The sequence below is a fragment of the Kogia breviceps genome, chromosome 1 (assembly GCF_026419965.1).
Source record: "Kogia breviceps isolate mKogBre1 chromosome 1, mKogBre1 haplotype 1, whole genome shotgun sequence".
In the NCBI taxonomy this organism is placed as follows: Eukaryota; Metazoa; Chordata; class Mammalia; order Artiodactyla; family Physeteridae; genus Kogia; species Kogia breviceps.
In genome coordinates, this window is record NC_081310.1 from 144740827 (window position 1) to 144768520 (window position 27694).

The following is a 27694-nucleotide window of genomic DNA, read 5'->3' on the forward strand; positions in this document are numbered from 1 at the left end:
TCCTCTCTATTCACTTGAAACCATTTGAAATGTGGACATTCTTTCTTTACAGGTGAAATGTACTTCCAAATACTATGCAGTGAATTTTCATTTTGGCTGTACGTGTAGAGAAGAATAGAGCTTTAAAAATAATTTAAAATTTAATTGTTTGGAATTGTATGTTCCAATTATGCTAAAATTCAGACTAATTCTTAATAAAAATTTATTTTTAAAAATAACATGAAATATGGAATTTATTTGAAAAAAAATATTTCCCATGTTGCAAAATAAAGCATTCATACTTTTTATCTTATTAGAGCAGAATCTTTTTTTAATCATAATGCTCAGGAAATGGTGTTCTGGTTAATGAGAACCTTTTCTTTTTATTTGAACCCTTGGTATTGAAAATCTAAATATGTACTAGCCCATTTTGTTTTAGGAATTGATAATGAATCTGACTTAATGTTTCTTTTATAATTTCATTGTCTAGGATCATTTTTCCTAACAGAAATTCTTATTGTACAGTACTTTGGGTACAAGAGTAACAGGAGATTATAAACTACAAGATTAAAAAAAAACCACCAAAATCTAAATCCCTGATATGAGTTTATTGTGTTATTATTTGACCTATTTTCTGAAAGAAGAAGGGATATATTCTCTATGAAGTTTCTGGTATTCAATAATAATAATAATATTTCAAAATTAATAATTTTGAAAACTCTGACTTTCATTCTGTTTCATAAGACCAATTATGGAATCATAGGATATCTTCATAGTTTCAAATTTAGTGCCTAGAGACATTTGAATAATATTAGAGATCATTGTAATCTGTTTTAAATTACATTATATATCAACCAAATTATTCTATGAAAAGAAAACCTTTGTGTTTAATTACTAATTCACTCTAGAAAGATATAAAATAAAATATAATGAGCAAGACATGAGAACGAATAATATTTATACACTTTTAATATGCCTTTGTTAATATTCAATATGTTTTCTCATGAATTGATTTCTTCAAAACACATTTTTATATTCATATCCTGGATAATTCTCAGTTTTCTGTTACTTACTCGCCATTGGTTTCAGTGTCTGAAATTTCCCCGTGTTTCATGGGATTTAAAAGTTTGCATTTACTATTTTGGTTACAAAATCAAGTTGAATATCTTTACTTAAAGTGAGTTTATTACTTACTTGTTCAAAAAACTTCAACACCAGAGACTGCTTGGCGAGCCAGTTGAGAGTTGTTTGAACAGTAAGATTTCTTCTAAGGTAAAACAGGTCATTTTGAACATACTCTTGGTAGCCAGCACTGATTGAGAAGTACAAATATTGATTTAAAAAGTTTCACTATAAACAATTGCCAGTCACAATCTCATTTTAAATGTAAGACTTACAAAATTTCATTTGATTCTAAAATTTAAAGGGGCTAAAGGTTCTTTGTCAAGTACGAATGAACGTAAAATAAAATTTATCAACTAATGATGAATATAACAAATTAATAATTATAGTTATTTAATAGTATAACCTAGAGTAGGAATTAGTTTATGTTTAAAATAGGTTCTATGACTTAAAGGAAAATTCGTGTTTTCAGATTATAATGAAGGAGGGTTTTACAACTGGGACCCCTGAAGAAGAGCTTCTTCATCCTGAATTCCCATATTATGAGGCCAGACTGAGTAATTACAGTTTTTATTATACCTTGCAACAATGAAATCATAACATACATTTTTGATAACTCTCTTTTTGATTCCCCAAGAATGGCAAAGATTTATAGTTACATACAATGAATCTTATCCAAAAGGAAATTTATTGCACAATAATGTGGTTAGAATTTGATTTATAAAGCTTATTTTTTCCTTCCCAAATGATATAAATGATGACAATTAAAATTCTCCTTCTGGATTTAAGTAGGGGACTAAAATCTTTTTCTTTTGGGATATTTAGACTCAATGTTTTGGTTCCTATTGGTAAAGAGGAAGATGCTTGGTACCATTCCCCATGCTGGATGGGAGGCACTCTCTGTTTAGTTATTGTGCAAAAGTTGTTAACCAGTTCAACTATGGAAATTCTTGAAATTTTAAAATCACAATTTTGGTTTTAGTCTGATTATTCAGTAATCTCCACATCTGCTAAACTGTGGAGAGAGGGGGAAGTAGTTAAGACTTCGACATCTTCTTTACTCTTGATTATAATTTCATAAACTTTAAATATGAATTGCTTTCCCTTTTTACACAAGTTATAAAAATAAGAGGCCCTGTTTACACAGTTTGCATTTTTATGAAATTTGCAGTTTGAAAAAAAAGCTTTTTAAAAAGTGATAATTAATGCTTTTCTTTGAATATGCGCATGTACCTCAGAATTTTTTTTCTGAAATAGTTTCTGACTTTAACCCACTAAATATTTGAAGATAGAATTTTTATTTAGCACTAGAGTAAAACATACTAAGGACCGAAGAAAAGGAAGTTTTTTCTGGTTCCACTAAATTTTCTTTGTGTGTGGCACCCCCTTATGACAGCTATCAATATTATATTTAAATTTTATATATTGACAAAATGCAATCTACCTCTGTAAGCATTGTGCCATTCAACAGTACTACTATTAAATTTACATATCACAGTTTAAATTACATCCATTTCAGAAATGGTAAAATGCTAAAACTCAAGTATAACTGCCTTACTGGAATGAGTACAATTTACAAATACAATAATTACATTTTAAAACCATTAACAATATTACACCTAGAAGTAAATACTGTAGGACTGGTCATCATGGTATTGTGTGAGGGAAATCATTGCTGAAAGTCATTGACATTTCCAGCAGATATACCCCAAGTGCAGATTTTGGTTTGTTTTCATCAAACCAAAATTAAAACCTGTTTCTCATACAGTAGTTCTCCATTATATGAATCCTCCAAATCCTTGCATAAGATTTTATTAGTTATCTGCCAAGTATTTTCCTGCAAAATAAAACAACATATCAACAGGTTACCTGCTAGTTCCATAATGTGGTTATTATGTGGGTAACATTTCTATTCTTCCTGCCCTACTCCTAGAAGCCAATACTATGTAATTGAAGGGTACAATACTAACACAAAATACATAAAGTTTATTAAGTTTTCAACTTTCCAGACCAGATAGTTGCCTTTTCACATTTCCATATTGGAATATTTTGCAGAGGTTTGGGTTTTGCCCAGAATAGCTTGGAAGATTTGTTCCTGGATGTGAGAATCCAACTTCTTATAGAAAGAGTAACCATATAATTACTTTCCACCCTGGGCCATTTTTGAGAACAAAAGGGGTGTAGTTAATAATTACATCAATACGGCAGACATAAAAACCAGGATGTATTCCAACAAATCATTGACAAAGATAATCACCTTAATATTAGGGAATCCCCACCAATAAACTCTGGTGTATGCCAAAAACCTGTCTCATTATCACATTTCAGCTCTAGGCAACCAGTTCTGATCTCTGGTCTAGACTTTTTAAGGTACTAGTAAAGTGAAGATGGGTCCTCTTAGATCTCAGCTAAGCCTAGACAAGTCTAAAATCTATGAAGACCTGTTGAAGAAAAAAAGTTTTCAGGTAAGAGATAAATTCAAAATTAGCATTTATCTTGCTTGCCAATGTAACAAAAGTAGGATTTACCCCCATTAACCTCAGTGTACACACCTATATAATGGGAATGACAGGTCAGTCCCATATAAGAAATAGCCAGAGCCATGATAAGTATCTAGGACCTTCCTGATTTCTGATTCCCAGTTTCATTGTCCTATTTTTACTTCATTCAACAATTGGTTTGCTTTCTGATTGTGATGGGAAATGGGGGTTGGGAGTGGGGAAGAAGAGGAGGAAGATGATCAGAGAATCACAGCCTATTCCTTCTTAAGGAAGAGTAGCTAAGGCAACATTATTGTTTGCAAATGAAACTCACAAGATACCCACTTACCTGCAGCAAACCTTTTCTTGATGAGTGAAAATCTATACCCTGCTCCAACAAGTTCAATGTCACAGCCAGAAAGGGTGCTTCCTTCACTTGTAAACTGCACAACCAATGGGGAAGGTTTGCTTGGGCCTTCAGATAACTGAAATCTTGCCAATAAAGAGCCCACTCCTACAAAAAGAGTATTATTACAAGATAACAGTCAACACAACATTCTGGATATAACTTTGGAAATTGTATTCAAAGTTAATGTGCAAAATCTAACTTACTAGAAAATAGTATATGTTTCAGTACAAACAGAATAAAATTTATCATTAAATATTATTCATGACATTTTTTGCACACTGATAAAAATGTAATTCAGCCAAATGGTACTTCAAAATTTGGAAGCATGCTGCTTGGAAGGCAATGTATTTTCCAGTTTATGATTAATATCAGAGGAAAGTGAAAAATATCTAACTATCAGGGAGTGTGAGATCTGATACAGAATGGAAATATGCCTCATTAAAAGCTCTTCTCTGCTTAAAGTATGGTCTGTTTGATGTGGGGTCTTGGGCAGAAAAGAGGTAGCAGAGGATTCATTGAAGAACTATTTTCTTTTATTGGTTAAAATAAGTATATACCAAAGTGAACTGAAATATTTTGCTTACTTTTAGTGCTAAATGTATTTTGGTTAATAGTTTTCTAATATCTAAATTATTTCAGTTTTATATATTAAATAAAATAAGCCTGTGATTACATTACCTCCATTTTCTGACTTCTGAGAAATATCAGGAATCTTCCACAATATTCTGTGCTGTTCAGCATTCCTAAAAATAAAGTAGGTAAAAGACTTTTTCATATGCAAGGGTTTTTGCTTAATGGATGTCATATTTTTCCAGATAGTGTTAATTAATAAAAATGATCTTAAAAATTTTAGCTACAATTAAAGCATTATCTATCTATATCTATCTATCATCTATCTATCCATCCCTTCTTCTTTCCCTCCCTCCTTCCATCTATCTATCTATTTATCTACCTATCCCTTCCTCCTTCCCTCCCTCCTTCCATCTATCTATCTATCTATCTACCTATCTATCTATCCCTTCCTCCTTCCCTCCCTCCTTCCATCTATCTATCTATCCATCCATCCATCCATTCATCCATACATAAATACTCTCCTTTCTCTTTCCTTATTGTAACTAGTCACAACACTGTCAGAGAGATAAACATTTAGAGGACAATGCAGTTAAATTTTTTTTTAACACATCTCCTGAATAAATAGATGGGAAGTGTTAAGTTGATCAATTAATTCAGGTAATTTAAATTGTAGCTGTCACATGGCTGACATTCTTTTTTTTTCTCTTTTTTAATGTTCTACTTTTTGCTTCTAACAATCATATGGAAAAACTGGAGTATTTTTCCTTAGGAGAAAAGGCTTTTTTTAACATCTGCTATTGGTACTCAGTGTCTATTCTGTTTCTGTTCCCATACCTTCTCTAGTGTGCCTTTTAATAGTCCAGAGGCTGCAAAATGAAACTCAGACTCCCTTGTAATTAAGGTCCTAGATGCAGATTAGGGTCCATCAATTATAGGTACTACTTGAGATCTGGAGGATAGAAGGGAGGCAGAGGCCATTTTCCTGATGCTTTTTGGGCTGTTTTCTGCTGGTCAGCAGCCTAACTGAGATGTGGGGATCTTGTTAAACAGTGCTCCAGTCCAGTCTCAGTTTTGTAGTTGTTGAGAAGCAGTTTAGGCAGCGCCAGTAGGAGCTTTCTTATCCTTGGATTCTCATGAGGGTGGTGGGTTCTTGAATTCAATGGCTTCATTGACAGCCTTCTAATTTCTCTCCTTCCTGGTTGTAGCAGAGGTAGCAGCTCCCCTGGTAGACCAGTTCTGCAATCTTCTGGGAAATATTCTTGGAGATCCAGTCTAAAGCTTGTTCCTCTTTTTGTGTGTGAACATCTAAATCCCTGTGTTAAATCATTTTCTGCTTGAAATTAGCTATAGCAGCTTCTGTTTTCTGCCCTGAACCCTGACACCCAGGCCTGCTGTGATCGCTTCCTGTAGGAAACACAAATGCTAAAAAGTCTGTGATCCCTTTTGCCCAGGAGCCCTTTGGTGAAGAGGAAGGGGACTAATGGCTCCTTACCAGACTGCTGGTGGGAGCACAGCCTGGAGCTTGGTTACCCCTCCATCTATGGGGACCAGGAACTGCACATTGTTGAGGGCCACGGCCGTTGCCATTGCATCCGTATTGTATTTGTAATCTATGCGCAGGTCAGTGCTTGCCGGCTCACATCGCCAGTTCACTGCCAGGTTCAGAGGTGTGGACTGAATGCCCTGGGCTGACACCTTGCCAAAGACAGGAAAGAGAACATTTAAGGCTTGAATATTCATCTGAAACAAACCCAGAAGCTATTATTATCTCCCAATGGAGTATTCTTAGATATCCAAAAGTCATCATGTTTGTGTGTGCTGCTCACAAATGAGCACTCAGTAAAAAAATCACCATGAAGGACACCATACGAGTGAGAGCTGGGTGCTTCAGCTGAACTCTTACACAGTAAAAACATAAAATCAATTATTAAAGTTTCTATAGCACTTTAGAGTTTACAGTGCACTTTATGTCAGATAGGGATCTGGTAGCACACTGGTTAGGAGCTGAGGCCAAGAAGGCAGACAATCCTGGATGTGAGGTCTTTTTTTCTTTCTCTCTCTCTTTCTTTCTTTCTTTCTTCCTTCCTTCCTTCCTTCCTTTCTTTCTTTTAATTGAAATAGAGTTGCTATACAATATTATATAAGTTACAGGTGCACAATATAGTGGGTCATAATTTTTAAAGGTTATACTCCATTTATAGTTATTATAAAGTATTGTCTATATTCCCCATATTGTACAGTATATCCTTATACCTTATTTTATACCTAATAGTTTGTACCTCTTAATCCCTTACTATTGCCCCTTCCCCTTTCCCTCTCCCCACTAGTAACCACTAGTTGGTTCTCTATATCTGTGAGTCTGCTTCTTTTTTGTTATATTCACTAGTTTGTTGAATTTTTGGATTCCACATACAAGTGGTATCATACAGTATTTGTCCTTCTCTGTCTGACTTATTTCACTTAGCATAATGCCCTCCAAGTCCATCCATGTTGCTGCAAATGGAAACATTTCATTCTTTTTTATGGCTGAGTAGTATTCTATTTTATACATGTATCCCACATCTTCTTTAACCATTCATCTATTGATGGACACTTAGGTTGCTTCCATATCTTGACAAATTGTAAATAATGCTCCTGTGAACATGTATCTTTTCAAATTAGTGTTTTTGGTTTTTTCAGATATATCTGGGTGTGAGTTCTGATTGTCACTTCCAAGCTGAGTGATCTTTGACCAGTCACTAAAAACTTCTCTGTGCCTCAGTTATTTCCTCATCTGCCAAGTGGGAATGATAATATATTTTAAATAATTCTTAAAAAAGTTTTTGGCTGTACTGTGCAGCATACGGGATCTTAGTTCCCTTACCATACTCACGCCCCCTGCACTAGAAGGGCAGACTCTTAACCACTGGACTGCCAGGGAAGTCCCAGAAATGATAATAATATTTATGCCTAGAGATTTTAGGAAGATTGAAGATGTTTTAGATGAAACACTCAGCCTACTGCCTCGTATACATTAAGGGGTTAACATTTTAATACATGTTACCTACTAATATTCTTATATTTGCTCTTCACAAACCAGTGAGTTAGACAAAGGTGAATTTAACTAAGGAAAAGCCAGGTTTGAAGAAACAATAAAAAGTTATAAGACAATAATATCAACTAGAATCCTAGGCCCACAGTGATAAATTTGCAAGGTTATTATTTCTATGTACCTTTTATAAGTACATGTGCACTGCAGGGGCCGTGTGGGTGGTGTCTGTGCCCTTGCAGTTTTATTCATGGAGTGTGAGTTTTGCTGATTTTAAAGAATATAAACAGCTCTTTATTGGCCTAGTAATGCCTGCACATATGGACACCACGTGGAAGGGTCCTGAAGGCAGGATGCACTTAAAAGTCAGGCATGGTTGCTGCAGAAACAAACCCAGACATGGATTCTTTTATAAAATGACAGACATGGCTTTTGATGACATAATTTAAGTTTGATGACCATTATAATAAAAGCTTTAAAACTTTATAATAATCTCTATGATAAGCCTTATAATAAAGTTTTTAAACTTTAAATATTTTTAGCAGCCCAATCCTCTGCAAATGCACTCTTATTTAGAAGTCTGTTATTTAAGATAGCTCAAAAGCAGAGCAGACTCACTCTCCCCACCCATTTCTATACTCTGTCCTCGACAGGAGTTCTCAACTTCTTACTAGTTCCTCTACCTGGGGAGGTGCTTTATGGATATGTGATTTTCCCAGTTACTGGGAGGGTGCTACTGGTGGCCAGAAAGTAAAATGATGTGATTTGATCCCACAAAATGCTGATTATGCCTCCCAACCAATCCCTTGCATTGTTGAGAAACAATAACAACAACACAACTAAACCACAACAAAAGGGATTCCTCAGAGCACCTTTAAAACAAAATGGCAGGCCTAGGGCTACTTACATTTCACATAGTACTTTGAAATGTGGTTAGGGTGTGAGCTCCTCACAGCCTATAAAATACCTAGGTAGGAATCTTTTTTTCCTAATTTGCAGATGAGGAAACTGAGGCTCAGGGACATTAAGTGCCCAAGGTCAGTGGACAGTAGGAAGCTGACAATTCCAGAATTCAGTCTCTTGCCTTCATTATCGTACTTTACACCAAACTCATATTGCAATAGGTGAATTCTGTCTACTTTCTACGTTTTGTTATAATGTCCAAAGCTTCGATGATATTATTCTTACTAGAAAAACATTATATTCATTTGTATTTTTGTGAAATGTACAATTACATAGATGCTTCACGTTCAATGGTTCCCTTAGAACATGTGGTTTTCAATCCACAGGGTGCATTATAATCATTTGGAGGTCTTGTAAAAATATATACACCTACGTCACATCCTGAACCAATTAAATAAAAATCTCTGTGAGTGTCAGGGCCCAGTAGATATCTCTGTCTCTGTCTCTATCTTTATCACTCTCCCCTCCCTCCTCCCCCCTCCCCATCTCCATCTTTATTTATCTATATAAAAATCTATAAATAGATTTTTATATAGACATCTATCTATATTTATATCTGTGTCTGTCTATAATTAGCACCAGTTCAGAATCAGCATTTGTTTATAACCTCCCTGGTGATTGTAAAGTACACTCATGTTTGAGATGCACTGATTTCTATTAAAATACAACTTTCAAAAGAGATCAAGTGGCTAGGAATCAGTGGGATACTCAAGCTCTATAGAATCCTGGTTTGAAACAGGCTGATTTATTAAATCAGTAATATTTTGGGGTAAAGGGAAATCCTAAACACAAAAAGAAAGGTCTCATATCCTGTAATGTGTTGTACCAAATATTCTCATTAAATTATTTCTTAACATAAGTTTCATCAGAATTTATTTCATAGACTATCACGTTATGAAAAAACACCAAATTACATTTAATCATTTAAAGTAAGAGATTTTAGTGCGGTAATATTCTTAAGGAAATTACAGTGAACTATTTTGTCAATATTTGTAATCTTAATTGATGTAGTTTTCTGAAAATTCAATTTTTGGCATGTTTCCCTAAATTTGAATGAAATATTTTACTTGCAGGTTTCAACTAATAAGAATATGTATGAATATTCTTGACACTATATAGCCTCCAAATAGTCTTTTAAGGTTTCTATTTTCTTATAAATTGTAGCTTTTAAATAATATTGAAAGAAATGTTACTTTGTCTACTTTTATTTAATGTTAGGTATGTTAGAATATACATTTATAATGTGAAAGAGACACCTTGACCATATAAATAGGCTTACCTGATATTTGAGCATATCCACGTTATAATATGTAGCCTGGGGTTTTTGTTCCGACACTTTCTTTAGATGAATCATCAAATTTGGCATGTTTACCCAGAATTCCTTGGTATTGGCATCATTTTGGGTATTATCACTATTCAATTGGGAAGAAAAAATGATTGAGTAGCATTTTGTAACAAACATAAACCACACAAAAAAGCATCTTAGCAAATTGTCATCTGATTTCTATCTCCATCTTTGACAATTTGTAGAGATTATATTATTAACAATAGTATAGTTTTAGTATAATTGCAGTCTTGAATGATATTATGTTAATAGATTAATAACCATAGGGAGGCATTATAGTATTGCTATAACTCTCAGTGATTTATACCCAGTAATATTACCCAGTAATATTAACCAATCATGATGATAACTGGTTGCTTTAAACACTGAATTATTTATTAACCCAAATTTAATAGCCCTTTCTACATTGCCACCATTTCCTATGAATTAGTTGGTTAATGCAATCAAGGAGCCGAGTACATTGATTTTCTTTTGAATTTACTTGAACAGTAGGTTCTCAGAAATTACTTAGTAAAATATGTGTAAGCAAACATTTGTAAACAAATGTGTAAACAAATATCTGTAAACACGGTCTTTATCTCCAACTGAGGAGAAAAGGGTGATACTAAAATTATCATGCTTTTTTAGCATTCACAACAGTTCATCTAAGAGTATCTAAATCATAAAAAGTCACCTCATTTATAAGATGAGCCTGGAATTTAAATGTTAATAACCATGGTAGTTACACTAGAGAGTACAGTCTTGGTGAATTAAGGAGTTTTCTATTCCTATGAGGGTCGTCAGTGTTACTCTGCAGCCTGTCCACAGGTCACTCCCCCCACGTCTTTTGAAAATGTTGGCCTCAATGGCAAAAAGAATCAGGCTAGTGTGAAAAGCATCTGCTCACTTCTCATATGATGAAGAAACTGGGGCCCAAATGGCTGAGTAACTTACTGACATTTCACTTTCAGAATATCCTATGTAATGCAATAATAGAATTTGTTGAGTCTCTATTATGTGTTAGGCAGTCTGTTAGATACATTATAAACTATTTCATTAAAATCTACCCTGCAAAAGAAGAATTATCTTCCTTTTTAAATTAAGCATGTTATAAAAAGAGAAAATTAGAGGTCACGGAGACAGAAGGGTGTGATAAACAATGATAAAGGCAGGTGGAAAGTAAGTTCCTATGGTTCAGCCTCCAGAAGCCAAATATATCAAGAGCTGAGTCAAAAAACACATCAGGGCCTTGAAACTGCTTCTGGTCAGTTAGGAACGAGTGGTCGTGGGCACCAAGTCTCAGAAAGACCCCTGTGGTTCTGTTGTGCCTGCTATAGGTTGTTGAGGACAGAGAAAACCCTGTGCCTCTGGGCAGGAGGAAGTGAATGGAAAAGACTCCTGGGCCCTCGTCCTCGCCCCAGGCCCAGCTAAGCTAAGGATGCTGATAAGTGTTGTCTAAACTGTTATTATCTAAAACATCCAAGTTACCCAGAGCTTCCAGAGTGGTAGGAGGCTGGAACTAAGAACAACAGAGGTTCAGCAAAATTAAGTAATTTACTGAAGGTTGAACAGCTAATAAGTAAGAGTCAAGATTCCAGCCCAGGTCATTCTTACTGCAGGTCATACTTTCCCACTGTACCAAAAGAGGTGTGGAATTAATATCCAGCAACATTTTATTAATTTATGTTAATTAAATCCAAATAGCTGAGAAAATCCCAATTATATGTTTAATAACAAAATAAGCTAAGTCATATATCTATGATAATTCCTCAGATAACTTGCTTTAACAAATAGTCAAGAAAGGTTTGTCAATCAAAAGCTTGCACAGAAGGGCTTCCCTGGTGGCGCAGTGGTTGAGAATCCGCCTGCCGATGCAGGGGACGCGGGTTCGTGCCCCGGTCCGGGAAGATCCCACATGCGGTGCGGCTGGGCCCGTGAGCCATGGCCGCTGAGCCTGCGCATCCGGAGGCTGTGCTCCGCAACAGGAGAGGCCACAGCGGTGAGAAGCCTGAGTACCGCAAAAAAAAAAAAAAGCTTGCACAGAGATGCAATTCTTGAATACTCATAAAGCCATGAGAATTCTTCAGACTCAATTGGTTTAGCGATTGCTCCTGCTTGTAAGCCAATCCCTTTCATAAGGGAAAAGTAGAAGTAAATTTCAATTTGGTCCCTGTCACAGGGATTGCAAACCCAAATGTCTCCAGGGGCCAAGCTGCTAACCTAAATAAGTCTTTCAGTAAGGATAACTGAGAAGATTGGCTGGGTGTAAGATAACAGATGAAGAAAGGCTTGAACAGCATTCGAGAATAATGCTTGGTTCCATGGCCTTTTGAAAAGTAGGTGTGGCAGCAGGGGTGGTGGAGTGGAGCTACACACCAAAACCAAACAGTCTCTAGGACTGATAGGTCACCAATCACAGCCCTGACACAATCATCAAATACTTACAGTTAATAAAGTCCAAATTAATTAGAATTTTTTTGTTTTTGTTTTGCTTAAAAAACAACTTAAGGGTCCATATAATGTTTTGTCACACAAAACATTCTCAGACTGATATTTAGTTCAATTCATAAGACTGATGTATTAATATAAGTATAAAACTCTGACACATATGCCTAAGAACTTGGCAACATAACTGCCTAAAAATGCAACAAAAGCTATAACTATCACACCAGTGATATTTACAGACAAACTGGTGAGAGGGTGGCACATAATTCCTAATTTCAGATGGAGGAACCTAGAAAAATAAAATTAACTCGCTGTGTGGCTCTCTGTGCACATCAAAAACACCACAGAGGGAAACTGAAATAAGAAGTTGCCAATTTCCAATCTTGATCATTTCACATTTATTTTTCATTTGAAGGGTGAGCATTTCTTTTGTATTTTTAAGCCTGGAATCAAATTTGCCAATTAAACCATCACAAGGACCAAAGAGAAGGAGGTGATCTTGGTCATCACCTGATGACTGTTTTTTCACCACGGGAGTGAAAAAGTCTCATTTGGGCAAGAGAAAGAGAGTGACTGTATTGGTCCTCAGATTCCAAATAACCTTTAGTTATTTCTACATAAATATCCAGCTTGACAAAATTCTCTAAGTTACAGTTGAATTGTTCGTTCATTCAACAAAGACTACTCAAGTCCTTATTAGGCATAGTGGAAGGTACTGAGGATACGGTGGTGAACCAATAGATGTGTTCCATTCCCTGATGGATTTTACAGTCTCGTGGGGGAGATGGATGGATGAAGAAAACAAATAGATATGTAATTATTAGTTTTAGTAAGTGTGACAAAGGGAAGAATAGGGAAGATTGAGAGAGAATAACAAGGCGATGTGATTTAGTGTGGGAGTGGGGAGGAGAGTGGGGAGGTCAGGGGAGGCTGAGTAGAGCTGAGATCTGAAGGATGAGTAAGAGTCCCGTGAAGAAGGGTGGAAATTCTGTTGGAGGCAGGGGAAACAAGCATACAAAGCCTTGATGTGGGAAAGGACTCAGCAGTTCCCAAGAGTGGCAGGTCTGGCTGGAGCTACAAGGATTCTGAGGAGGATGGTGGGAGATGAGGACAGACAGACAGGCAAGAGTGGATGACTCAGGGTCTTGAAGGCAATGGTAACAAGTTTGGACTCTGGTACAGATGCACTGGGAAGCCATCAGAGGGCTACGAGCGAGGACAACTTGATTGACCTCCAAAAAGGTCATCTGGTTATTGTGTGTAGGAGTGGAGCAAGACTGGATGCCGGGAGGGAAGGAGGAAAGCAGTTGCTGTGGTCCAGGGAAATGACAGTCATCATCTGGATAGAAGAAGTGATGATAACAGGGAAAAAGTGGCCACTTTAGAGAGATAATTTTGGATGGAATATCAGGACTTATTGATGGAAAAAACTGTCAAGAATGACTTTTTTGTCTCATCCATTGTCAATAATTAACTTGTAGAGTGGATCATTTTTTAGTAGCATGTATGTATGTGTGTGTTGTGTGAATGTGCATGTGCATATATATATATATGATAAAGACATCAAATTCAGATTTAATAGGAAATGTGAAGAAGTGTATTTATGTAAACAAATTCACATAAGCTTCTTTGATGCCATACATGTAAAGTTCCATCAAAACAATCATCATTACAGTACAATGAAATTACATGTTTAACAAAGAGATTTTCAAGCTTATATGAAGAGTAGCTCACAGTTCAGATATCATTTGATTTTAGAAGATGCTAATACAACAGATAGATTTTATTCCTTTTATTAGGCTCATTTTCCTCCATCCTCATCCATTGTCTACCAGTGATAAGCAAAACAGACAATGACTAAATTGTCACTAATGCAGATTTCATTACTCTAAATGTCTCTTTAGCCACTTGAGATAGTTGGCCATTAAAATACATATATGCACACACACACACAATCACCCACCAACAATTTTTACAGCTGGTAAAATTCTGGGATTGAATCTATAAACATATCTGAGTAGTGGCAATTTCAGTACAGTGTATCTCTCTCGCTAAAGTACATCCCTCGTCTAAGAATAATGTGCTAAGCCACACACATCTCTAAAAAAAATTTGTGCAAAATATATTTACCAGCAGAGAAGTTGGGGATTTGGCAGGACGTGTTCTAACCTGCTGAAATTTGTCACCCGAAAAGTCAGGGCAGCTGGCGATGGGTTGTTGGCAAAGTGTCTGGTGATGCCGGCAGGAAAGGACAACACCATTTCTCCAGTAATCTTCACGATACATCTGGCATTATCACAACACATGAGAGGAAAGAGAGGAAACCGAGGTCAACATGCTGTGAATCAAAGCAGTTGTGAAAAGCAAAGATTTCTGTAACAATATGACACAGCAGAAGAGAGGAAAAGTAAGCTCGTACAATTTCTATAAAGACCCGAGGACTCAAAGGTTTATTTTAACACGTCTCCAAAAAAGGTGGCTATTTTGTTGAAGGTGTTTTTGCACTGTTAGAAGAAAAGTGCAGGTTTTTTCTTTCTGTGGAAAAGTCTGTATGTTCACCTCACAAACAGAATCATTTATTCTGGTGAGTCTCTCTCTTTGACTGCTGAATTGATGGCAGCATATTTGAAGATACTAAATTGCATGTTATCACACTATTCACTGGGACTTATTTTAGTTCTCTGAGTAATGTGATTGATGCCTTGAGTGTGTTCTTTTATGGACACATGGGGTAAACTCCCTGCTTCCCACTTAATTAGATCTTTATTCCATTAACTTGTCTATCTGGTTGAAATTATAAAATCAGTCATATATATAAGTTAACACAGTTGGATGATAATTTGGAAGGGATAATAATCCTTTTTTAAAAAGGGCTTTATTGAAGTATAGTCAATATATAATAACTGGTGCTTATTTATAGTGTAAATTTCCATCATTTTTGACATAATCTACATCTATGAAACCATCACACAATCAAGATAATCAAGATATCCAACGTCCCTACGAGTCTCCTCCTGTGTTTTTGTTTTCCTCTCTCCTGCCCTTCTCCATCCTTTCCCTCTATGTCTTGGTAATTACTAATATATTTTCTGACATTACATATTAGTTTAGACTTTCTAAAATTTTATATAAACAGAATTGTAAGGTGTGTGATTTTTTTTTTGGTCTGATTTTTTTTCCACTCAGCATAATTATTTTGAGATTCATCCATATAGTGTGTGAATCAATAGTTCATGACTTTTTATTGCTGGGTTGCATATGGATATAGCACAGGTTCGTTTTGAAAATTCATTCACTTGTGGAAGAACATTTGGATTCTTTCTATCTTTTGCCTATTACAAATAAAGCTGTGATAAATATGCATGTACAAGCCTGTGTATGGGCACATGCTCTTATTTCTCTTGGATAAATATATGACTGGATCACATGATAGGTGTGTACCTGTAACTTTTTAAGAAACTGCCAAACTGTTTTCTGAAGTGGAAAATACAGCCGAGTGCGAGAGTTTCAGTTCCTCCCCATCCTCACCAACACTTGGTAGGATCTGTCTTTTCAGTTTGTCATTCTCGTAGGTGAGTAACAGTATCTCATTGTTGTTTTAATCTGCATTTCCCTAATGGCTAAGGACGTGCTTATTTGTCATCAGTTATTTACTCAGCTGAAGTGTCTGCTCAGATTTTCTGCCAGTTTTTTAAATTGAGTTTTCTGTTCTCTTATTAATTTGGGTTTTTTGGGGGGTACATTCTGGATGTAAGTAATTTAACAAATACATGCTTTGCGAAGATTTTTTTTTCCCCAGTCAGTGGCTTGTTTTTTTTTCTTTCTCTTAAGAGTAATTTGAAGAGCAGAAATTTTAAATTCATCAATTTATTATTTTATGGGTTGTAGATAGTCACTTTATTCTTTTGGAGCCTTATCTGAGAAATCTTTGCTAAATCCAAGGTCACAAACATTTCACCTATGTTTTATTCTAGAAATTTTTAATTTTTAGTTTTACACGTAGCTTTATGATCTATTTTTGGGTAATTTCTGCATATTTTCTGTGAGGTATGGGTCCAAGTTCATTTTTTAGTGTGTGGATATGGGTATCTAACTGTTCTATCACCATCTGTTGAATTTATCCACTTGGTAATTTTGTTGAAATGCAGTTGTTCATATATGTGTGGGCCTCTTTCTAAATTCTCTATTCTGTTCCATTGATCTGTTTTGTCCGTCTTTACACCAATCCCACACTGTCTTGATTGCTGTAGCTTTAAAGTTATTCTGAGATCAAGTAGTATTAGTCTACCAACTTTGTTCTCTTTCAAAATTGTTTTGGATATTTTAAGTTCTTTGTATTTCCACATGAAACTTAGGATCACTGTGTCAATTTCTACATAAAATCAGTGGAGTTCCAATTCACCCCTTACTGTCTGCTCTGAGACAATTAGTATTGGGCCATTAATGTATTTTTTTCTTTGCCAACGTAACAGGCACTATCTTACTTTTTGTCAGTAGAGGGCACTAGAAAGACATTGCAGGAAGAAGAGACTTTTTTCCCTTCCTGGTTCCAGTGTGCTTGCTAGGCAGTCCTCTGCAGTATTCAAGGCTTTTCTAGAGCTAGCCTCCTGCAGTGCAGGAGGCACGTGGCACCCAAGAGTCTGGGTACAGCAACCTGTGTGGCTTTGCTAGTGCCCAGTGACACTGGAAGCTTCCACAGCCTCTGGCTCCTGAGGTACGTGTGGCTGGGCTGTTCCAGTGCCCAGCTCTTTTAACGTAGATGGGGTCCCTGGCTCCAGGCTCCTGTCATATGCACACCTTCTCCATAGCCAGCTTCTGCAGTGCATGGTGGTCTGTGGTACCCACGGGCCATTAGCTTCCTCGGGCACCCTCCTCAGCCAGTTTTGCAGTGGCGTGTGCCTCAGTGAGACACCTCCCATGAACGCCTGTGAGTCTGCTGGGCTCTCCCTATGCCGTGGCCTGGAAACTCTCCAGGAAGTCAGTTGGGGCAATCATATAGCACATCTCACCTCTCAGGGGTCACTGTCCTTCACCTGAGGTCCAGTGTCTTGCAAATCATTGTTTCATATATTTTGTCTGTTTCTGCAGTATTTTCAGGTAGAAGGGTAAATTGGTCCCTGTTATTCCACCTTAACCAGAAGCAGAAATCTCAAAAAGATTATTCTTCTTTGGGAAATGGTAAATAGTTAAAACGAGTGAACTTCTTTATAACTTTCCTATACATCTGGATAATTGACCTTTGTACCATTTCTGCAACTTTAAGTTCAGGAGTGTACTTTCTAGGGTAATTGAGGTTAATAAATGAAAACTTCGCTTACACTTGAATATAGGAAACTCTATTTGCCCCATAGTCACCTTGTATGCTGTGTAATTGTGATTGATGAGGCACAGAGGCTCAGATGAGATGGTCCTTGGCACACATTCAAAACAGCTTGTGTGAAGAACTGCTATAGCCTTGTATGTGTAAGGCTGGCTTTGGGGTAGAGGTGGAGGGCAGGTGAGCTTCCTAAATTTGCCATGTGCCCCCTCCTCCCACTCAGATAATATCATCCCTAACTCTGAACTGCTCTGAATAAGAATTCTGGTTTCTGGAAGTTTGCCCCTCGATCTCTGCTGGAGAATATTGCTGATCTCCCAGTTTGGTGCCAACTCTGCTGTCTTCCTTCTCTATCTTTTAGATCCATAAGGCTTGCTTGATTTACTGGTGATGAATTGGTGCTAAGCCTGGACTTCCCCTTAAGCTGAGTCTACTCTTAATATTTTTCAATATGTGGGCAAGAAAAATTTTATTTGACGACTCTAGAAGAAAATAATAACTAGTCAGAGCACTTGTTAAACTAAACTTCAGCACCTACCATCACTCAGTACACTGTTAGCAGTGGTTGCTCAAGTGGTTTTTTTTTTTTTTTTTTTTTTTGATATGCGGGCCTCTCACTGTTGTGGCCTCTCCCGTTGCGGAGCACAGGCTCCGGACGTGCAGGCTCAGCCGCCATGGCTCACAGGCCCAGCCGCTCCGCGGCATGTGGGATCTTCCCGGACCGGGGCACGAACCCGTGTCCCCGGAATCGGCAGGCAGATTCTCAACCACTGCGCCACCAGGGAAGCCCCTCAAATGGTTTTTTTAATTGGTAAGGAATCTGCTCAGTTTCTTTTCCAGGTTGCTCAAAATGAGCTCTAAGTTCTGTCTTGGTGGAGGATAAAGTTTCTCTTTTGAAAGAAAGTCAGCAAGGGGAGGAGGTGGAATTTATTAAGTCAATAAACATTTATGGATGCCTAACTATGTAAGTTGGGGTTGTTTGTTTTTTTTTTTTTTTTTTTTTTTTTTTTTTCGTTATGCGGGCCTCTCACTGTTGTGGCCTCTCCCGTTGCGGAGCACAGGCTCCGGACGCACAGGCTCAGCGGCCATGGCTCACGGGCTTAGTTGCTCCGCGGCATGTGGGATCTTCCCGGACCAGGGCACGAACCCGTGTCTCCTGCATCGGCAGGCGGATTCTCAACCACTGCGCCACCAGGGAAGCCCAGGGTTGTTTGTTTTTGTTGTGAGTGGGGAGGCAATTAAAAAATGAGCAAAAGACATATATACACTAATATGTATAAAATAGATAACTAATAAGAACCTGCTGTATAAAAAATAAATACAATAAAATTCACAAAGAAAAATGAGCAAAAGAGCCCCTGCCTTCAAAAAGGGCTTTACAGTGTCGGGTGGGCTATGAAAGAAGTAGTCAGTATAAGCCAATAGACGAAGCACCCAGGATCCTCAGTTACATTACATTTCTGAACTGCATCTCAATTGTCAGAGTCAGACCTTTGGTGATTTATTAATCCATCCAGAGTCTAAGTCGATCTGAAATTTTCTATATAAAAATTAATATTTTCAACTATGCTCACTCATTAAAGGAAAGTCTTTGTTCAACAGTAGTGATTGTTCCTATCAGTGTGTGATGTGGCTACATTTTATGTAAGTTTAAATCATGTAAATCTGAAATACTGAATATGGAAATATTGACACAGGTACTTTATGAAGTAAATTTAAATCCATATGAATCCCCACAAATGAAACATCTGTCTAGAATGGCAAGATTTCCAAGTCAACTGGTCAAGTGCTTTGTAAACTGGGTTCTCCCTGATACCACAGGCAGCATCATGTTAGCTGGTCAACAGAAACACTGGCCAATTTTGGTCAGGAAATGTGTGGATTTGATTTATGTGAGGTCATCAGAAATACATCCCTCTCATAAAGTGTAAGTTCTACTGCTTTGATAACTAAGCTCATGGTTTTCTGTTCAAGCATACACACTTCTGCACTTAGGCTGCTTCCCTTCCTTTATTTATCATCCCCTTTTATTGACTTGGGTACCAGGCAAAAACTCCTTTTCATATTCAAGACTCATTTCAAAGGCAGGCCTTTCCAAGGTCTTCCTTAATATCTTCTCCATTCAGCCTTCTTTAGTTTTTCCTTTCTTTAGTTTCCTTGGACTAATAGAGAGATTTAAAAAAAAAACTGTTTTGCAGTTTCTTGCACATATTTACTACTGTGAAGGCAAGTACTGTGTCTTAGGTTCTGGGAAGGCAAAGGTACAAAACACAGAACCGAGTGCAGAGTAGGAACTCAATAAAGTGTTTTAAAAATAAATTCATACATTTAACAATTATATATTGGCCGCCTAATCAATGTACCAGGCATTGTGTAATGCACTAGAATGGGCAGTGAGAAACAGGACAAACGTGGTCTTGAACAAACTTCTAGTTTAAGCAGGGAGATATACACTTGAATAACTAATTGAAATATGGTGATAAGGGAAGGATAGACTATAACTGAGAAGCCTAAGGTTTTCTTGGGAATTAGAGAATTAGTTCCTAGCACCAGAGTTGTTCAAATAGGAGCTAATAACAGGAAATGTGTTTCCCCCAGGTGGCAGCAAAGTCAAGGAGCTCTCTGCCTTTGAGCTACTGAGAAAGACTCAGATGTCAGAATACCAGTAGTACATTTTTGTTTCCAATGTATGGTCTGAAAACAAATGGGGGAGTCTTTGATACAGGATGAGAGAGAACCACAGGCAAAGCAAACCCACATGCTTTTTCTGCATCATTTCTCTACGTGGCGCTGTGTTTGGCTTTATCCTCCTCCCCACCTCTCCCCGTGATGGAACTTTTGAACTTGAGTTGTTTCTTTGAAAGTGAATAACAAAGGAACAGCAATTAAAGTGATTCACTGCTTGCAGGTGAAATTAAATTTAGAAGAATGTCACTTCATGATCTGTTCATAAATTTCAGTTCTCATAATTTCAATGAAATATACTAAATCTCCCATCTACCAACATACAGTATACACTACAACTACTTATGGGAATATAATTGAAAAAAGACTCAATATGTGCGATCATCCACAGATCAAAGGCTTAGTTAATTTGGAAGGGCATAGGAAAAGCACTAATATTAATTTGGCTCAAGTACCACATCACTGGAATGCTAAAGTCATGGACACCAGGCTTACTGGTACAGACCTCTGCAGACACTTGTCAAAGTGTGCTGGGGAAACCGAAACAAGAGGAAGAACCCAGCTTGTATAGGGGCAGGTCCGCAGGTGACTGGTAGGCTGCTATACCACTTCTTGGGATTTTTAAAAAGATTATTATTAAGGACTTCTTAACTCCCATTGTCCCGTATCTACCCCTCTCCTATAGTGGATTTTGCATTATATTTATGTACATTTTATTTTCCATATCAATTGTCTTCACCACCAATATATCCCCATCTAGCACAATGGCGGCCACATAGTAGACATTCTGTAAATGTTAGGTGAGTTAATTCAACTCAACTTGTTCAGCAAATATGCACTGGGTACTCCATGCCAGGTCCTGTTTTAGGTACTGAGGATATAACAATGAACAAAATACTTAAAGTCCCAGCTCTCGTGAAGCTTACACTCTAGTGGGGGAAGGGACAGACAGTGGACACTGAAAACATGGAACATGTTAATTAGCATGTTCATTAATTAGAAAACAGGAAGTATGTTAACTACAAAGGAAGAAAAAGTGAAGTAGGGAGACAGGAAGTGTTGACAGCGGAGGGGGCAGGAGAATTGCTGTTTTACATAGAAGGTCTCTGATAAATCTGCTGAAGAATCATGAAGGAAGTGAGAGGGCAAGTCACTCAGATAGTTGCGAGAAGATTTCACTAAGGTGGAAGGAGCAACAAATCCAAAGACCCTGAGGTGCAGATGGGGCTGGGCTGATGAAAGAAAAACAGCCATGAAGCCAGAGTGGCTAGAGGGGAGTGATTAAGGACAAGGGTGATGGAGGCAAGATCAGAGAGGTGGCACCTGGGATGGGTCATGAAGGACAAATCTTATAGACCATTATGAAGCATTAGGCTTTAACTTTGAACAAGTTAGGAAGATTTTGAGCTGAGGAGTGACATGTTACATTGAAAATAGATTTTAGGGGGGACCAGAAGTGGAAGTACCCCTACTACCAATTGGATCTCTCTGAAAAAATGAATGAATAAATGAATGAATGAAAGCCAATTAGTAAGCAGACAAAAAAGCATTCATTCTCACGTGATCCGTAGTGTTTTTCACTCCATTATATAGACACCTCTCCACATTTTCGACTACTCATTTTTTTTTAGGGTGTGTTTCTACCTGCAATTCACGGTAGCCTGAGCTTTCTAAGGTCTAGGTCAGTCAGTAATAAGTAGTCTTTAGAACTGGTGTGACAGAAAGTCATGCAAATTCTTTACTCAAAGAAGAGTCTACAGAAGAAACATGTATGTATGTATACAAAGTCTGTATACAACCTAAGCTAATGATTCTTACTTTTCTCTAACAGTTCAAATGCATATTCGGTATGAGGAGCTTTTAGTTGCTGTTGATGCATGGTCATGGCAAATGACCTTTCTGCTCTGAAGATGAAAAAGAAGAGACGTGGGAGAAACCAGAACGCTATAGCCTGAATGCTTGTGTTCTCCCCAAATTTATATATTTAAACTTAATTCCCGATGTGATGATATTTGGGACGTGGTTAGGTTATGGGGATAGGGTGCTCAAGAATGAGATTAGTGCCTTTATAAAAGAGACCCACAAAGTTCCTTAGCCCTTTCCAGTATGTAAGATTCCGATGAACCAGGAAGCTGGCTCTCATCAGGTACCGAATCTGCCGCGGCCTTGGTTTTGGACTTTCCAGCCTCCAGAATTTAGAGAAATAAATTTCTGTTATTTATAAGCCACCTAGTCTGTTATAGCAGAGCAAATGAACCAAGACACCAGCATCCACAGTATTTGTTTCTCTGCAAAACTCTGGGCCCAGAATAAAACCTAAAGGCTGTTTAAAAGGATATTTAGGGAGATTGATAGATCTCAGTGGCTAGAACGGAGTGCAGTTACTAATTATATTAGTTTTCCAGCATAATATTGTTAGATTTAGACTTTAAAAAAAAAAACAACTAGTGTTTCTGAAGTGTAAAGAGGGTTAACAATTTGTCATACAGATTTTCACTTAAAATAGAGTTCCAAGTTCTAATTATACTTATCACTATTTCAAAAATTTTTATAAAACAGTCTAGTGTTCTATATGCACATTTAATTTTTTCTCTCATCTTTATTTCCATGGCTACCAAGGTTTTCTAAGCTCTAGTCCCTGCAAGTAAAAAATAAAAAGCAATTCTTTCCTCACCTAGGTTTGTCCTTTGTTTATACATCAGATTCAGACCTGGAATTGTATTAGTGACACACTTGAAAACCAGTTTGACTTAGGTGTTTAGTTTTCAGTGTAGACTAATAATCGCCCTTAACGTTCTTTTTTGAATCTGAACCCCTTAGTGAAATTGATGAACACTGTATGTAGAATGTCTATGGACAAATGTACATGTGCACACACACATTAGATATGAAATATAATTTCAGGGGATCCATAGACTTCCTGAACCCTATCCATGGGACACCTTATAGAGAAGCATGTACATTCAGGTAAAGTCCATTGTCAAGATATACTGATATAAGTGTAATCAGGCTCATGTAAATAGAGTGGTACATTTTTATCTAAAATTTTTACTTTGCTGTGATATTTTTTGGCTAGTTTTTCCTTACTTAACAAGGGTAACACATAACTTGTCCTCTTACATATCTGCATGTTATGGAAAGGTGGTTTTATTCCAGGTTCTCATTCCAAGGCACCATTGTTTCAGTTTATATGTGGGTGACTTCCACCCAAGAAAGACTCAGACAATAAAGACATGATCTAGACATTTCCATTTGTGAGATAATACATTTTCTCACTGCTGATGGAGTTGGTTGGGTTTCTGTAACCTGCAACCAAAACTGAATCAGAGATTTCTGTATTAGATTAGATTACTGGACCTTTTGGCATATTTTTTTAAAAAGCAATGAATTAATATTCCTAATCAAATTAATTCTAGGTATGCCACCCGTTACTGTTGACTGGATTTTTTTTTTTTTTTTTGGTTTTAGGATATGGAATGAAATAATTATATGTAGGGTGTCCCCACTGAATTGGATAGAGTTTGGAGAATACAATGGACCAAGCCCCAGGCTTACTTGCTTGGATCTGCTCCTTTGAAGTAGGCATTGACCGTTTCTGTAAATGCTGCTGCAACAGGGAGGGTGTCCTGGGCTCCCATGGTTAGGGGGCTGGGTCCCCTGGAAGAACCTGCATGAAATGAAAAATCTTCATTTAATATGGATTGGAGCCATCTTAGTATATGTGGAACTAAAAGCCCATTAAAGGATTAGAGGATGAAATCTAATTACTGAAATAAAAAGCAATGTGCTAAGAGCCATAACTGTATATTCAACATAGAGCTCAAGTATTTAAAAGGAAATATTTGGCTGGTTTACAGACAAACACACTCGAAGTTAATTCAATGATGTATTTTACTACAGAAAAAAATCCAAGCAGAAGAATAAAGTCATAGGGGATTTCAATGTTTTACATAAAGCATAAGGCAGTATTTGCATGACAGTTTGTACAGCAGCGTAGTTAGTAAGAAAATTATTAGCTTCCTATTTGAGCCTTCACCTTATACAATTGCCCATACAGTTAAAACTGTTTGCATTTCTTCCTTTTAAAGAGACAAACAGCCATGGAGCACCATGTTACACATTGTCCTTTTCTGAGGTGTTTCCATTTCAAAAAGTCCAATTACCCTCAGATCAAGGAGGCTCAAGTGTACATGTCCCCAAACATACACAACCCAAATGTCCACCTTGACTTAGCACAAACACATCAATGCATCAATTCACATTATTAAAAATAACAGTTTACTGACCATCTACTACATACCAGGCACTACACTGGATACCTTACAAGAATTGCCACATTCAAGCCCCACATCAGCCCTGTGGGATAGGCATTATTATTCCCATTTTACAGAAAGAAAACTGAAGCTCAAAGAGCTAAGTGACTTGCCCAAGATATAGTTAGTTAAGTGGCAAAACTAAAATTCAAACCTAGGTTTGCCATCCTATAAGGCTCATGTTTTTCCCCATACTGTTTATACCATATTGTTTGTCTAAATGAAACATTTTCCTGTATGTTTTTGATACAACTTGAGGTTTCCAAAAGGAGCGAAGTTTAGGATTGTTGTCTTCATTAAGAATCTCTAGACATAGTACTGAAGAGTAAAGTTTTATAAGGACAAAGTATTTAATTATGTCACACATTCACTGCTTCTCCTTCTCATCACACAAAACACATTTACTCTTCCCCACCTAATCACAGACTACGTGTTATGCTTTTTATCTTTTACCTTTAGTAACTTTCATACTCTTTTCTGATTATGAATAGATCTACCTTTGTATATTTCCCTCCTCAATAAAGTTTTCCTTGATAATTCTAGTTCATCCTAGTGTCTACATTTTCCATCTTCCCTTGTCTTTCAATATCTTGGATGTTGTAATTGATCACCAACAAACATTGACTTATTATCTGCTGTGTATCAGGCATTATGGTATGTGCTGGGGATTCAGAGATAATTAAACATAATCCTTGTCCTCAAGAAATAGGTTTTTGTTGTTTACGAGCCATGCTTCTAGTGGTATTTTGTTACAGCAGTCAGAATGGACTGAGGCATGCAGTCTGGCCCAGATCTATCCTTCCTCACCTCTTCCCTCTCTTTCCAACAACGCTATACCCTAGCTGTATTCACCTCTGGGCACTACAGTACTTATTGGGGGTTTAATCAATAATGCCAGAGAAGGAAAAAACATCAAGATTTTACAAAGAACCCTTTTACCTTAAAGGATCCAAAGTTTACAATTTTAATTTCTTTACATCCCTATACATTGCAATTAATATGCCATCTTCTATTTTACTTTTTTCATTTATTACACAATTTTCCTTATTGCTGTCTGGTCTACATATCATTTTCACGAGTATATATTATTCTACAAAAATTCTCCAAATGTTGGGTCATTTCTAGGTACAAATTATTCTAAATCCATCTTTGTATAAATTGGTCTTTTTCTTTTAATTATTTTTTTAAGATATAGTTTTTTTTTTTTTTTTTTGCGTTACGTGGGCCTCTCACTGTTGTGGCCTCTCCCGTAGCGGAGCACAGGCTCCGGACGCGCAGGCTCAGCGGCCATGGCTCACGGGCCCAGCCGCTCCACGGCATGTGGGATCTTCCCAGACCGGGGCACGAACCCGCGTCCCCTGCATCGGCAGGCGGACTCTCAACCACTGCGCCACCAGGGAAGCCCTAAGATATAGTTTTATTACTACAAAGTGGGATGACCCAACCATAAGGCAGATAAATTTTTGATTGCTAAGAATGCCAGATTATTTTATTTTTTAAAATAAATTTATTTATTTTTGGCAGTGTTGGGTCTTCGTTGTTGCACACGGGCTTTCTCTACTTGCGGTGAGCAGGGCTATTTCTTTGTTGCGGTGCGCAGTCTTCTCATTGCAGTGGCTTCTCTTGTTGTGGAGCACGGGCTCTAGAGTGCAGGCTTAGTAGTTGTGGCGCATGGGCTTAGTTGCTCCGTGGCATGTGGGATCTTCCCGGACCAGGGATCGAACCTGTGTCCCCTGCCTTGGCAGGCAGACTCTTAACCACTGCACCACCAGGGAAGTCCCCCAGATTATTTTACATAAAGATTATACTCAGTGAAAATGCTATTAGTAATAAATGAATGCTTCTGTTCCCCTGCAGTACCTTAGAGAGTCTTTGTTACTATGATTATTGGAAAACTGAGCTAAAACCAGGAGAGTGTCCAAGATGCTGAGAAATTCAAACCTTATGGACTAAGATGACTAAGAGGGGCCTCAAAACTATTTTCAAATATCTGAAATAATATTACCAGACAGTGACTCTAGGGACCAGAATTCACTGCCATGGATCTGCAAGTTAATAGCTTTGTGACATTGGGCAAGTGAATTATCTTTAGGTTTTCTCAACCATAAAATGAAGGCAATAGATCACATCATCCTTGTGTGTTAGGATTCTATAATTTTAAGTTGTTTATAGGAGTTTAAGGAGTTTTAAACAGTAGGAACAATTTTCTCACACAGAAATAAGCTGCTTTGAAAACTGTATCCCTTCACTGGTGGTTTTAGTGAATCTGCCAAATATTTACTGGGTCTCTACTATGGGTAAGATAGTGGTGGGAACACAAATATGTAAACTTTCAGGAAATAAGATACAAGCATATAGGAAACCCAGTAACAATATCATATACAAATAAGAGCTTAAGACAATAGCTCAAGTGACAGCACTATGAGGTTTTTTCACTGCAAGATTAATTGTCCAGTGAGCAGAACAGGAAATTCTGCTCCTTGATTTAATAAAAAGAAGCTCAGACTCTGGTGTCACATAGACTTGTGTGTGAATCCCAACGCCTCCACTTACAATCTGTTATGACCAGGAGCAAGCTATTTAATCTGTCTGTGACTCAGTTCCCTCATCTTTAAAATAAAATATCAATAGATAATAATATCTATGTTAAAGGTTTGTGGTGGACATCAAATGGGATATCCTTAGCATGGTATGTACTTGAAAAACATCTTCTTGTTTTTGTTGCTGTTATTTTGTCAGGGTGAGTTTTACTAAGGTTGTTGAATTAGAGTTGGTTCTTTGAATTTGAATAGTTATTGAGGTAGAAGATGAAGGGAGATACCATAAATGGTACTCCTCACTGAGCAAGGAGATCGACCAACATCTTCAGGTTCCTTCCAACCCCAAATTTCTTTTATCACAAGAACAATAAATCTATCATGCATGTTTAATTTTTTTGTGTATTACATGGGTGGCTATCATATCTATTCAAGTTGCTTGATATAATGCTTGGACTCACAGGAGATGAAAGTTGGTTGAATGCATATTTGTCTGTTGATTCATTTGAATGTGAGTTC

General features: G+C 37.2%; 1 protein-coding gene across 26 annotated transcripts in view; it reads right to left on the minus strand.

Moving 5' to 3' along the window:
* Positions 1 to 930: 930 nt before the first annotated feature.
* The window catches only part of SGIP1 (SH3GL interacting endocytic adaptor 1), a 214020-nt gene continuing 187256 nt past the window's right edge, over positions 931 to 27694 (minus strand). For 16 of the 26 annotated variants that reach the window (XM_067006395.1, XM_067006334.1, XM_067006406.1 and 13 more), the window contains 7 exons: positions 23881 to 23992; positions 14454 to 14609; positions 9834 to 9966; positions 6056 to 6258; positions 4669 to 4733; positions 3931 to 4095; positions 1657 to 2938 (listed from right to left, as the gene is read on the minus strand). In XM_067006395.1, coding sequence (XP_066862496.1) covers positions 2916 to 2938; positions 3931 to 4095; positions 4669 to 4733; positions 6056 to 6258; positions 9834 to 9966; positions 14454 to 14609; positions 23881 to 23992 — 857 coding nt within the window. In that variant the 3' untranslated portion in view covers positions 1657 to 2915. Of the gene's footprint in view, positions 2939 to 3930; positions 4096 to 4668; positions 4734 to 6055; positions 6259 to 9833; positions 9967 to 14453; positions 14610 to 23880; positions 23993 to 27694 lie in introns of all 26 variants that reach the window. The other 10 variants (XM_067006321.1, XM_067006318.1, XM_059075524.2 and 7 more) reach the window with 1 other exon arrangement.